Source organism: Heliangelus exortis, chromosome 2 (genome assembly GCF_036169615.1).
Source record: "Heliangelus exortis chromosome 2, bHelExo1.hap1, whole genome shotgun sequence".
Taxonomy (NCBI): domain Eukaryota; kingdom Metazoa; phylum Chordata; class Aves; order Apodiformes; family Trochilidae; genus Heliangelus; species Heliangelus exortis.
Window position 1 is genome coordinate 102,307,785 of NC_092423.1, and position 13,999 is coordinate 102,321,783.

Below are 13,999 nucleotides of genomic sequence, written 5' to 3' on the forward strand. Positions count from 1 at the left end.
TCCTCTTGTCTTGTTGGAGGTCATCTGTGAAAAGAGTCCAGCTCCCACCTCGCTACATCCTCCTTTCAGGTAGTTGTAGACAGCAATGAGGTCTCCCCTGAGCCTCCTCTTCTTCAGGCTGAACAGCCCCAGCTCTCTCAGCCTCTCCCCATAGGGCCTGTGCTCGAGTCCCTTCACCAGCCTGGTTGCCCTCCTTTGGACTTGTTCCAGGGCCTCTACATCCTTCTTAAACTGAGGGGCCCAGAACTGGACACAGTACTCGAGGTGTGGCCTCACCAGCGCTGAGTACAGGGGAAGAATCACCTCCCTGGACCTGCTGGTGACGCTGTTTCTGATACAGGCCAGGATGCCATTGGCCTTCTTGGCCACCTGGGCACACTGCTGGCTCATGTTCAGTTTCTTGTTAATGCAGACTCCCAGGTCCCTTTCTGCCTGGCTGCTCTCCAGCCACTCTGTCCCCAGCCTGTAGCGCTGCATGGGGTTGTTGTGGCCAAAGTGCAGGACCCGGCACTTTGAGATGTATGGGACACAGGAAGAAGTTATACAAATAACATTTACTCAACTGTTTTCATTACCACAGAAAAACTACTCTGTTTTGCCATTGCGACATAAAATTTGGTTAAGCTGATAAATAAACCTTCTTTCCATTAATTTTCTAAAAATCACTCATTAAATAGAATTGCGATATCAAATTCAACACATCATCATACTTCTGTAGAGAGAAGAGAATGTACACATATAAGTGTAAACGGAATACAGATGATTTTGCAGTGGAGAAAACTTGAAAAAAACCAGGTTTTTTTACCTGTTCCTGCTAGAAAACTGATTTCACCGAAACTGGATAAGTCACTCTCTAGAGTTAGAAAAAACTAGGTCCAAGAGAGCAAAAGTTTTTTTACTTCTAAAAGCCACAGAAAGACACACTTGCATTCATTTGTGAAGTTAGAAAAGTGCTTATGATAACAGTCTTACCACAGAACATTTTTAGGCACTAGACTTGAATTTTCATCTTTAAAAAAATCAAAAGTATTTGTATGAAGAGTTTAACTTTAGTATTGTATAAGGCAAATATGAGCTAAGGCAAGTTAAAATTGTAGCTATATATCCTCACATAATTTTCTCTTCCATTTCTAAGGCCAGGTTCCTGTGATTCTGAAACTTACTGAATGACCCATAACAGATGAGGCAAGAAAGTCAGTTATGGCTACCAAGCTACAGGAACCAAAAGCATTATTAAAAGAGAATAAAATCTCTCCAGATGCCAAAACAGGTTCTTTTCCCAGCCCTATAGGGGCTTATGACACATAAAAACCTTATGACACATAATAAAATGCAGTTTACCTTACAATGAACTATCAACTTTGGCTGTGCTGTTATATTTCCTGACTCATCCAGAACTTCAACCTGAAAGGGGAAAGCTGTACCATTTTCAATCTTTAGAATTTCAGAATCTGGTTTTACTTTTAATTGATGAGGAGGGCCTGTAAAAATGGACAATTGCAGAAGAGTGGTTATGTTTTAGATAACTTACAAGACACTGGATTTTTGCTATTTGGAAAAGTTTTTAAAGTCAAGCCACCAAGGTATTTGTGGTAACAAATCATTCAGACCAATTCAAGCATATTGATTTATGCTGAAAAGTTCCAGATGCTTCCTGTACCTCAATACAAGCCACCTGCCAATCCTCTGAATTAATTCAGAAAGGAATAGTTAGATGAACAGATGAACTTCATCATATACAGATGTAAACACACGATACAGTGATATTTACATATTATGCAGATTCACATTCATCAAAAGGAAACCTGTATCTTTCTCCTGACATGTTAAAACAAAAGATATTAATGTTGAGATATCTGATCAACCATGATGTGCAGCAGCCACCAAAGCCACCACAGCTACAACTTTCAGGCAAATAAAAGCAAAGGTAAGTTTTGTTGGCATTACTTGGAGAGTAAAGTGAAGCTATTAAGTTTTGCTCCCTGGAACATATAATTATTTTATCAGTTTTAAGAAGAGAAGGAAGTAATGGATTACTATTAAAAGACAAGTTCTGGCAGAACAAAAAAGGCCATTTTTCAGAAACATCCTTCATGTATCATTCATTAAAACTTCCATTTCAAAGTCACTGGTTGAAGAACAGGAAGCACTGAAATAACTTTTATTCACTCCTTCCTTGAAAATAAGCTTTAAAAGTCAACAAGAAGTCCAGTGAGAATAAAGAGGTAGTGAAACATCTTTACATTGCCAAAAGCAAAGGATTCTAATGAAGGATGAAGCTGCCTTCAGTCCAGAGTAAATAACTAAGCAATACACAGTACAATCTGCCTCAAGTCAGAGTGCTCCACTCCATTTTTTACATGAAGCCTTAACTCCCCAGAAGATAAAGAATAATGGAACAAACTGTGCATTGTTTGTCTAAGAAAGCTTGAAGTATACAACTGCCCTGCAAAATTGGAGGGGAAAGACCAAACTTTTGTAATCTGTGAGGCAAAAAATCATCCTTCAAACTATACCTTATCTCCCAAATGCAGAAAAATCTAGGTAACAAGGGACAGCAGGTATCACATAAGGAAATCCTCAGTATCAAGACAGTCAAACAACCTAAAATTCTGGTGAGGGCATAGGACTTACGATAAAGTCAACATGTAACATTAGAAATTGCAAACAATTCTAACTGCTAAAGCATCCTCCCTTTCCTAGGATAAGAAACTGAATAAGCACCTATTCATTCACAGGTTATTTTCTACAAGGAGAACAGATGAGTGCAGATTAGTAGAGGATGAAGGGCTTAATGATAAAGAAAATAAATAAGGCATTTATTCATTCAACAGAGCCAAGCTAGAAAAAGTCTTAAAATAATTTAAGTGAAAAATAAGTTGTGAGTGAGCAGACAAATTCCAGCTGCTACAATTATGAACAAGATTTGGCCATGAATTTGATGCCCAGAATGACATGCTCAAGTTTTTTTTTCAGTTTCAGTCATCACATGTTTAAGCTAGATGAGTTTCTCTAAATATTACCTTCTTGGGAGAAGTAGCATTTCATTAACGGTGTCAGAATGAAGTTCAACAGCAACTGACTATTTTAAGAATACTTACCAGGCTGTAATCGTATTTTAAAGGTTTGTGTGTCTTCTTTCAAGCCAGGAAGAGTAACCTTCAGATTAAAGTTCTAATGAAAAGAAGATTTTAAATATTAACCTTAAACAAAACTAGATCATAATTAATTTCACATAATCATCTCAATTCAGATATATCTAAATCCCAGAAGCCTATCCAAATTTTCTTGCACTGCTACATACATGAAATTTTCTTTCCTGTAGTAAAACACACATTTTCATGATGTTATTCCCAGAGATTTTTAATCCAGGATTTGCATGTTAAAACCACATGATTTAGAAACCATTAAAAGCAGCAATTGTAACTTCTGGTTAACAAGTCTGCTTAGAGGTTGTTTCAGTGGGGAAAAAAGCATATCAGCTAAAAAAAATGTAGTTTTAAAGATGGGATCTGCAAGTTCAAGTTCTATGCTCATTATTCCTCAGTGAATTGCCTGCAGCAAGACACCACAATTAGTACCCATCTCACCTTTAAATAAGAACATAAGAAAAACAACTGCTGTAGAACTGCATCACTAAAGCAGATTTTCACATTAAAATCAGAAGCATGTGATTAAAATTAAGCAGTCTATTCAATAATCTTAAAAGCTTAATATTTTATATATCTGAGAATATTTAATCGCAATTCATGAACTGTCATTTTTAGACATTCAATAAAGCTGCATCTGGCAAATTTTAATCTTGGCTTATGCCCTTCCCATGCCTCACAGGGTACATGCAACTTTAACACGTTGCTGATTGGATGAATCAGGTAATTCTGGGTTTTCTGGGTAAGAAAAATGGAAAGTGCAACAAGGCCTGGACTAGTGCATCACAACCACAGCCACATCAAATACATGAGCTTCCCAGCTGATGGATGGCCACAGAGGTACATGAAAACCCTCCATCTTGGACCAGTCAGCCAACCACACTGGTCTGACTGCCAGCCTAGCATCTATCAGCTGGAGCCTCATTAAACCAAATGGTGAATCATGTGAAAAAGGGAAAGCAAAATATACTCAAGTTCAGTTGGAGGGACTGGAAAAAAAAAAAAAAAAAAAAAAAAAAAGGAAAAAAGTCAGGGAATAGAAGTTAAAATCAGGAAGGAAGTAAAAGCACAGGAAGCCAGTAAAGCTAATAGGTGACATTTAATGTTAATAACTCGAATTCCTCAGTAGTTCAATCAAGCTTTGTATTCATGCACTAGAAACTTATCATATGCTCCCCCCTTCTTGTTTCAATCCCTTTTCTAAAATAAACATTTTTTACTTAATACTGTCTTTTTAATACTGCTCTAGTTAATCAGTCTACATCTTTAACTTAATTCTTTCAATTTTTCAGCATCTGTGTCCTCTAGCAAAGTTATTTTTTCTTATCCTTCATGATCTGTATACAGGAGTAGATGAAGTCTGCTTTGTCTTTAGTCTCTATCAGTGCTTCCTTCAGTGATGACTGTTATAATTCTGTTCTTCCTATCTTGATCAGGTTTCTCTTCTCCATTTGGTATGATTACATCTTCCTTACTATTTTCTCTGAAAAGCATTAACTTTTTCCCATGCTCTCCACTGCTTTTTTTTATTCTCTCATTCACTTTCTCCTTCGAAATTCTTTCTAGAATTCTATTACTATCTGTTTCTCTGAGACATTTTAGCTGTTATGTTGCCATTTCAAAGTCAACTTTTAAAGGTACTGAAAATTTCTCACATTTGTCTTTGCTTCCTAGTTTAAATTAAGTACCAAGAATTACATAGTATTCATTTTAAGAATACCTGATGTTTTTACCATTTTTGTCTTACCTTCCTGCTTTTTACCATTACTTTACATTACCATCTTAAACAGAAATTTTTTCATATAAATTAGAATCACTACTTTCAGTGACAATTCCTGTATTGTTGCTGACATTCTATGCAATCAATCGACATGAGAAAATAACACCCCTACTTTTCCATTATTATGGTATTTTATTATTTCTGTATTACAAGTTCCTTAAATGACTCTTGGTCTGGCTCCTCACCAAATGTGCATCTTGTGGCACTTCTGCTTCTACACATTTTACTTTCCATGATCCACCTTTATCTTCTGTCATTATTCTTGCCTTCACTTTAAATTCTGAGCTTTACTTACAAAACTTACTGCATTCAACACCCTCCAGTACTCAATAAGCAGATATATGCTCACTCTTATCTTTACACACCTTTCCATCAAGATTTTTTTTTTAACAACATCAACAGTATAATGAGGTATCCCAGTTCCTAGCTTTGTCTTTGCTATGCTTTACTATGCAAGACTAAATGAAAGGATTTGGATGTGGTTAGAATACTGTGTAACTACGCCATCTACATGGGTCTAAATTTTTTTTAAACCTTAGAATATGTGTTTATCAGAAGCCTCAAAATTTTTTAAATGAAAGAAATCTTTTTAGTGTGTAAAGTGTATTTTTGTTTTTATTATAAATTAGCAGCTTGAGTAGGTGCTGAGAACTCACCAATAACAGGTGGGATCTGAATGATGTATTTGCTACACAACTGTAAACTCCACTTTAGAAATATCTAGAGAAGCTCGAGCAGTTTCCATTACTATTAACTAATACTACTCATCATCTCAATTACATGAATGAAAGATTTCTGTGGTCCTTATGCTATTTCAGTGCAAAAATCACCAAGATGATTCAGCTTAAACCAATTTCAGCACCAGTTTAAACTAAAACAGATGATTTAGTATGCTAGGTACACTCTACTACACACCCATGCATTGCTCAGCCCCGCCAGCTCCAGTCCCATCAGCTAACAAAATGCAGCTGTGGAAAAGACAAATTGCTCCAGGCAGAAATGTAAGAGATCATTTGAAAACATGCCAAGAAACACCTGAAGTCATTAATGTGACCCAAGCTTAAATAATGGAATTATCTCGATTTATTTTACACAAAATTATTTGCTCTGTGTTGTTTGTAGTTTTTTGTTTGTTTTTTTAAATATGTTACTTCAAATTTAAATTCATTAGCCTACCTTGCCCTGGCAACTATTTACACAGCCTCTAGCAGTGACACCCTTAATGATGCACTTTGCTCCTTTTGTTATTTCTTCATATTGCAATGTCAATCCACTAGAAAAATACATGGAAAACAAAACACAATAAATTTAAAAATTAACACAGCATTCTGATATACAAGATTCTTTCAGATATTCTTATGTAAGTAAGAGCAGAAATTCCAGGTCATTTAAGTGAAAACTACCCAGTACACCCCCTGAAGAAACCCCAAAGAATTATGTTAATGACACATGAAAAAAGGACAAAAAAAAATTTAAAAATGTTGAATTACCTAGCTTCAAGAATTGGTTTAATGTCAGTAGTTAACTGTGTTGCATGACCAAATTCATCTTGTAGTTCCAAAGGGATATTAAAAGGTACTCCAACTCGAAAAGGAAGCTCCAAAAGACCCACTGAAAATTTCTCTGGTTTGCCCTCTAAGAGAAAGGAGTAGAACATTTTTAGAAGACATTATGTGTATCTGTTGTCTTTTTCTAAATTAGGACTGCAATTAAGTCAAGTGGTTTTCAGCTGCAAAGTAAATGGGCTGTTCAGAAAACTCTTGTAACCAAAATCATGATTTATTCACTGATCCTTTTTTTTTTTAACTTACACTAACATAAAAAAACTATAGTTAAAATATAGAAGCAGTAGACTACAGTATAAAAACAGAACAGTCAAAATTTCCAAAATACTTAGAACATCCATACAGCATCGTAAAGTGGACAAGTTATTTGTGGGCAGCTTTTCATGAACTTCTAATTACTTTAATTCTGTTAAAATAAAATTATTCATGCAACACAACATTTATGGTTTTTGACCATCTCAAATTTGAGATATAAAGATGACTAATGATAAGTATTTGAAAAAGAAATCTAAGAGCAGCCCTTATTTGAAAACTGTCCCCGTTAGACCACCTCCAGTTAGACATTAAAAAATGAGCAGTAAAAATAAAACCTTGTAAATCAGAGTAAAGTTTTGTGGAATTAAACTGTCTTAGCCAAGTGGACTTCAAAAAAAGCAGCAATAAAGTGCTAAGCTAAGTGGCAGTTCAATATCCTATCAAACTATTTTGCACTCAAATTAACACCTCCTTTTTGTACCTACAGATGTCATTATGAGGGAGCTGCTTTTGCGTAGGAGACGTACAAATCATGGAGGGAGGGAAAGTGCTACCTTGTAGTGGACAAAATTATTTTAACATTTACAACAACAAAAAGGCCCCAGTCTGTCAGCCTTTTCAATTTTATTTACAAATGAATAGTAAAATTGCAAAATGATTTGACAAGCTAAGAGTAAACAAACTTCTGCACTGTCAAAGGGAACAATTTCTAAAAGAAAATGTCTGAAATAAAACCCAAAAAACATATAGATTAACTTAGCAAGTTAAGTTTTAAGTGGCATTTATGATGACTTTTTAGATTACCAAAAAGAAATGTAAACACTGACCTAGAACCAGACAAAAAAGCTCATGATTTCAGTTTAGATTTTAATTCTTCTTTTCTGGATTTTTATAATCTATATACATAAAAATGTTAACATTTTGAAATGAAGTGTGCAAGGATTTAGGGCCACCTCTGAGACAACACAAAACACTGTAAAAATAGAGACTTGAAATACTCACTTCCCCAGACTGATTAAAAATGCCAAATTACCTTCCAACTAAAAAGCAGTTAATAGATAGTAAAAGTGCTTTGAGTACCCCTTCTGTTAAAGTACCAGACTATCAGATTTTTAGACTGTATATTCCTTGCTGAGATTTGTTCATTTAAATTGTTATGGTCAAAGGAACCTTTAATTGAAAGCTGCCATGCTGTGAAAAGCCGCAATACTATTGAAAGAGTATCTTTTAAATACAGGATGCAACTTTTAAGATTTTCCTTTTTCTAAGATAAAGAGAGATAAAGAAGTAGTAGACAAAGCTCATTTATGTATTAATTCAGAGAATGATTATTTTTGTATTTTCTTGGAACTTCACAGAAGTATCTTCAGACTTCAACGCCAGACTTTCAACTGTATTTTTAAATAATTATTCTTTTCAAGTAATGCCAAGTATTCTTCTGTTTTATCATAGCAGAATACCTCTTTGTATTCTGCCAATACTACTTTTACAGCAGCTTTTAGAAGACTATTCTACAAAGAACTCCTTTCTGCCTAGAGGATTTGCATTCAAAGCCTCTAGTTTTGAGGAAAAAAATAGAAGCATCTATTTTTTCTTGATCTTCCGGAAACAGATGCTAGCTCTCTACCTCCCAAACTGGTGATAAAAATACCCACTTTAATAATAAATACAAAGGAAGCACTATTTTTTATCTTCCCTTCTCCTTTCTTCTATTGCAGATAAAGGTTACAAACTGGTTAAGAACGGAAGGGTTCTCTTGTCCAACCCTGGCTCAAACACAGTCACCTTGAGCCAGCTGCCCAGGTACTTGTCCAGATTGCTTTTGAACACTCCCAAGAATGAGGACTCCACAACTTCTTAAACAACCTGTGCCAATGCTCAGTCACCCTCACAGTGCAAGGGTGTTTCCTGATGTTCAGAGGAAACCTCCTGTGTTTCAGGTTGTATCCATTGTCTCTGCTCTGATCACTGGGCACTGCTGAGAAGTACTTGGCTCTGTCTCCTTTATGTCCTCCCTCAGACATTTACTGACATTGATAACATCCTCATGACTCTTCTCTCCTTCAGGCCAAGTAGTCCCAGATCTTCTCAACCTTTCCTCACAGAAGTCTCTAGCCTCTTCATCCTATTCATGGCCCTCTGCAGGACTCTTTCCAGTATGTCCATCTCTGTGTTGTAATGTAATGTGCCCAGAACTAGACTAAGTATTCCAGTTGTGGCCTCACTGGCGCTGAGTAGAGTGAAAGGATCACCTCCATCAATCTACTGGCAACACTTCTACTAATGGCAGCCCCAGATGCTGTCACCCTTCTTTTTAGCAAGGGCACGTTACTGGCTCATGTTCTTCCTGTTGTTCATGAGGTCTTTTTCTGCAAAACTGTTTTCCAGCTGCTTGGGCACCAGCCTGTACTGGTGCATGTGGTTGCTCCCTCGGAGGTGTAAGACTTTGCACTTCCCCTTGTTGAACTTCATGAGGTTCCTGCCAGCCCATTTCTCCAGCCTGCTGATGGCAGGACAGTTCTCTGGTCTATTTGCCACTCTTCCCAGTTTTGCACCATCAGCAAATTTGCTGAAGGTATACTTGCTTGATCACAAATTTTTTTCCTAATATATACAATCACACTTATACAAAGCAGTGAGTCTTGAAGATGGGACAGAGCAGGGGATGTATAATCTGTAGTTAGCATGTATTTTTGCAAATCAATTTAGCAAGCAAACAACTACAGATTTTCTTTAAGATTACAAATTATATACAGAAATAAAACTACAGGTTTTTTTTTTTAAATCCTATGGAATCTTACTTACAGATAGCATATTATTCCTTTGTAATTTGTTTTTAATTGTGTTTCTTACTTCTGGACTGAAAGAGCAACTTGAAACTAGTCTACATCTTTATCCTTTTTCATAAATGTACACCTAGTTTCCCTGGAGATGAAGTCTTTTCAGCAAAGAGAAATAAAACTTTTTCAGGAAAAAGTTTTTCTAAAAATACAAGCTAGCTAGCCACTAACAGATAAATGCACACAAATTAATTAGGAAATAAAAACATCTTAGATGACAAGAGAAAAAGGACTAGCAAAGTCTGTACAATGTGTATCTTATGGTCTTCAACAGTGTCATTACAATCAGAATCCATGAATTATCTTGGAAAGATCTGATCAGTCACATACTATTTCAGACATGCATAGAGTGTATGGCAAGAGAGAGTAACATGAAACATATTTAACAGTATTATTTCTATTTTGTTATTCCAAATGGTTATGATGGTTAATTCAAAGATGCACACCCATTATAATTGAACAAGAATTTAGTTTTGCATAAAAGTCTTCTTTTAATTAACAAAAAAGATTTCAATATCAACATGCATATTTTAAATGCATAACTTGGTTTTTAATCAGTTTCCCTCTGTGGTTTATGCATGAAAGTTTGCCTAATGAATTCTAGTTTAATGAAAGAATATTTAGACTAGTGACATGAGGAAAAAGGGTGGTTCTAATTAGGTAAGAGTTTCTTTTTATTAAGTACATCTAGGTAAGTTTTTGGTAAGGAGAGCTTTTTATTCAAACAAATTTTTGTTTTTTTTTTAAAGCTGACTGTATAGTACAGCCAAAACACTACTGGCAAGATCAAAACTAAAGACAAAAAGTTCCTTTTTCTTGAATTTACTTCATATTCAAAATGCAAATGCTAGTTTTCATTAGTTGAGAGATCATTTTCAGCAAAGTATTAATAATTTTATTATACAATGATTTAAATAGAAATACCAACAGTAAAAGAAAATCAACATGACTGCAATTCTTACCTATAATAGTAAATTTAAATATCTTAGACGGTAGAGGCCTTCCTGCATAAGTGTCTGCATTACTTTCATTCAATACTACTTGCAGTTTCAAAGTGTAGTTTCCAAGCTTCTGAAGATTTTCTGAAAAGAAATACAAATACAACTAGAAAGTAAAACAAGTAAAATTATAAATTAACTGAAAATACTGCATATTTGAACTTACCCATTTTTTTAAACCAGTATGGCCATTTGCCTCCATGCTGACTGATATGGGAAATTATTTCTTTATTCCCAGAAGATGCTGAAAAAACAACCATTAGCTACATATTACTTATATTCTACAATTTAATTCACTTTTTCAAAATTTTACTATAATTCACTATTAAGTATTACTATCCTTTCTACAAAAACTTGCAATTAGCACTTTCATTAGATGTTCCCTGTTAAGTCTGAGCAGTTGCAGGCTGTGTAGTCCACACTGGTAACTGATCAGCTTGACAAATGACAACAACAACTTCGCTTAAATTGGAGCAATGTTAAAAACTTGCCATGTGCTAAACATACAATTGAGGCAAAAAGAACATCCCTTTTTTCTCCAAATTATTGTGTCTGTCTTTACAAACACTTCCAGGCATTAAGACAAATGCAAAAAGAAAACACTGAAACTTCAAGGCAATTTTTTAGTGATTGACACTGTAACCTAAGCTAAGTACAGGAATAACATTTGTTTTCTGAAACTTTAAGAGGCATTAATACATTTTTCAAAATATAAATTGCAGTAAATACAGAACATGACTGCAATAAGACTACAAAGAATAAAAACAAACACTGTAAAAATAGATATTGCTCTATAGCTAAGTGCACCTGTTTCAGATCCTGTTCTCGCACCAAACTGAGCACATACAATAAAGTAACATAAAATTAAATTTTCTTAGGTGTATTTCATTGAATGTGTAATTCTGGGAGTATTTTGTAGTAGAAGCACATTTAGGTTTCTGTAGCAGGGCTTTTTCCAACTTTGCTTGTTTCTAATACTGAGAAAACAGAACTTCAAGTATGTGCAGTCTTCCTATTGAAGTACCAGTCTACCACCAAGTCTAACTGAAAGTCACACTGTAGTGGGTAAAATGCACACCTGGAAGATGCACTACTGCTTGTATTGCCCCTCTATAGGTATATAATCCCAGGTGGAAATCTGTCAATTGGAAGTGAAGAATGCCTAATACTTCTGTGCATAGTGAGATGCTAAAGATGACAATAATACAAATGGGACCTTGGAAGACAACAAATGAGAAAATTTTAAAGTAAGCTGTCATGGCCTGATATTCTCTTCTGAAAGAGGAAACAATCCCCATTTCTGCACAAAAAAAAAAAGTTCAGGTATGTCCTGTGTTGCTGTTGTGATCTTTGTGATGAAAAACATCCTGATGTTTTATTTGAACAATAGACTATTTTCAGTAGTGCCACATGTAAAGACTTAGAACTTGGGAATTCCTCTGTTTGCGTGTTAGGCAGGGGAAAAGCTCTTCAAACACTTTGTATTAGTAGTAATTAATAAAGCAACATTAGGACTTTATTACCACCACGTTTTTGACACTTCCACAAAAACATATTTATGGATATTACCAGTATCCCTACAAACACTTAGATAAGGAAGGCTGCACTTGGTGCAAACCACCTGTACCACAAATAGGAGAGGTTGTTAAGTTTCTATAGATGTGGTAGGGTTTTGCAAAAATTACAAACCTAAAACTAAATTACTTATTTCAGTTTGGTTGGTTTTCCTCACACAGAAACAGAGAAAAAAAAAAATCTCCATCATTGTTGCAGGGCTTTTTTTGTTTTGATGGGTTCTTTTGTTTATTGTCCAAAAACTTTCAGAAACAAATATTCTTCCAGCAACAAAACATACCTTTTACTTACAGCATTACTATGGCACCAATGTTTGCTTCTCACTTGAACAAGGTTTCCATATATAAAGTTCTGAAAACAACAGATAACTAAATGTCCCTGCTATGGTATCATAGAAATCCACAGAAGGTACAAATTGAAGAAAAAAGTTTCTAATTTTATTTCAAATGGCATATTAATAGCCAACAGCCATAGCCTTCCTGAAGTGGAAAAGAAGCAAGGCAAACTAAGTTTCTCCATATTTCAAAACTCTAAATTGACATGGACAGAAAGTGATTTTTCAGCAAATGCAATGTAATAATATCAGGTGAAACATCCTTAAAATGGAAACCAGAAAACTAACTTACAAGACACCTGATTTTTAAAAATTCTTAAGTGACTAAGTTAGATGCTACACGTCTGGTCCCTGCTTTTATGCAGCTCACATGACTTGCTATGTTAATTATAGACACTTCCATTTTAGCCATGTACTTACACATATCATGTAGACAGCCTAGAATTGATAGGCCCTCCTTACATGTGACAGAAGATATAATTGTAAGATAGCATGAAGTCATTAAATATTTGGCATTGAAGCAAAAGCCATTTCGTGAAATGTGGCTTTGGAGGGATACACACTTTGATGGGATATTGTCCTTAAAATTAACAGCTGTATCTATCAAATTCTAATATGCATTACATGTATAAACATAAAGAAATACATGATCCATTAATGCATTCTTAAAATAATAAAGACTCAGTTAAATATACTGAAATACTTACAATGTAAAATAACCTTGAGTTCAACAAGAAGTTTCTTTGAACCTCCATGGCTTGTACCTGGAAGTTTTTGCATTGCTTCCCCTTTTTTATTCAAAATTTCTATTCTCAAAGCTCCTGTATTGAAAAGGAAAAAACATGGATTTAAAAAATGCTGTGTAGTGTAAGCAACTGGAGATTTCTGTATGCTTTATTTTTTTAATTAGTGTGTATAGTACATTTCTAAATTGACATTTTACATTTCAGTATTTGGAAGAAAAAATATACCTATTGGTGTACCAGCAAATTTTGTTTCATTTGGCAGTAACTCATCTCCTTCAGGCCATGTTACTGATAATTTGTCAGGAAGTCTAGTGAAAAAGAAAAAATGAACATTTTTTATCTGAGTTAAAAAAGAGGGTAATTTCCCTTTTGTAGAATAAAGAAGACTTTTTTTTTAAAAAAACCCAACAGAACACCTTGAACTATTTCTTCTTGGTTAAGAGTTCTAGTCCCTTTTGTTTCTACTGAAACAGCTGATTGCTTTCACATCTGATTGCTTTCACAAATTTTCTTTTGCTCCTGAAGAAATACTAAAACTGTCAGCAGGAACTCCACAAGTAAATAATCATAATTTAGAGCTTTACCTGGCCATTTCGTCCTCTATGTATTTTTTAACAGCTTTGTCAGACACTGTTCTATCAAGTTTTGAGATTGGAATAGTTTTCATTTCAGCATACAATGCCTGAGGTTCCTGAAAAAAGAAAAAAAACCCAAACCTCTCTGTCAAGGGGCCAGATAAGGAGACACACACATAATG

The 13,999-nt window shown here is 34.9% G+C and overlaps 1 protein-coding gene across 1 annotated transcript in view; it reads right to left on the reverse strand.

Annotated features, from left to right (window-relative positions):
• SMCHD1 (structural maintenance of chromosomes flexible hinge domain containing 1) overlaps positions 1 to 13,999 on the reverse strand; it is a 70,484-nt gene that overhangs the window by 32,653 nt on the left and 23,832 nt on the right. The window contains exons 15-23 of the mRNA XM_071737245.1: positions 13,827 to 13,933; positions 13,468 to 13,550; positions 13,204 to 13,317; positions 10,754 to 10,831; positions 10,552 to 10,671; positions 6,420 to 6,564; positions 6,106 to 6,202; positions 3,102 to 3,174; positions 1,342 to 1,481 (exon numbers count right to left, since the gene is read on the reverse strand). Of these exons, the coding sequence (XP_071593346.1) occupies positions 1,342 to 1,481; positions 3,102 to 3,174; positions 6,106 to 6,202; positions 6,420 to 6,564; positions 10,552 to 10,671; positions 10,754 to 10,831; positions 13,204 to 13,317; positions 13,468 to 13,550; positions 13,827 to 13,933 (957 nt within the window). The remainder of the gene's footprint in view (positions 1 to 1,341; positions 1,482 to 3,101; positions 3,175 to 6,105; positions 6,203 to 6,419; positions 6,565 to 10,551; positions 10,672 to 10,753; positions 10,832 to 13,203; positions 13,318 to 13,467; positions 13,551 to 13,826; positions 13,934 to 13,999) is intronic.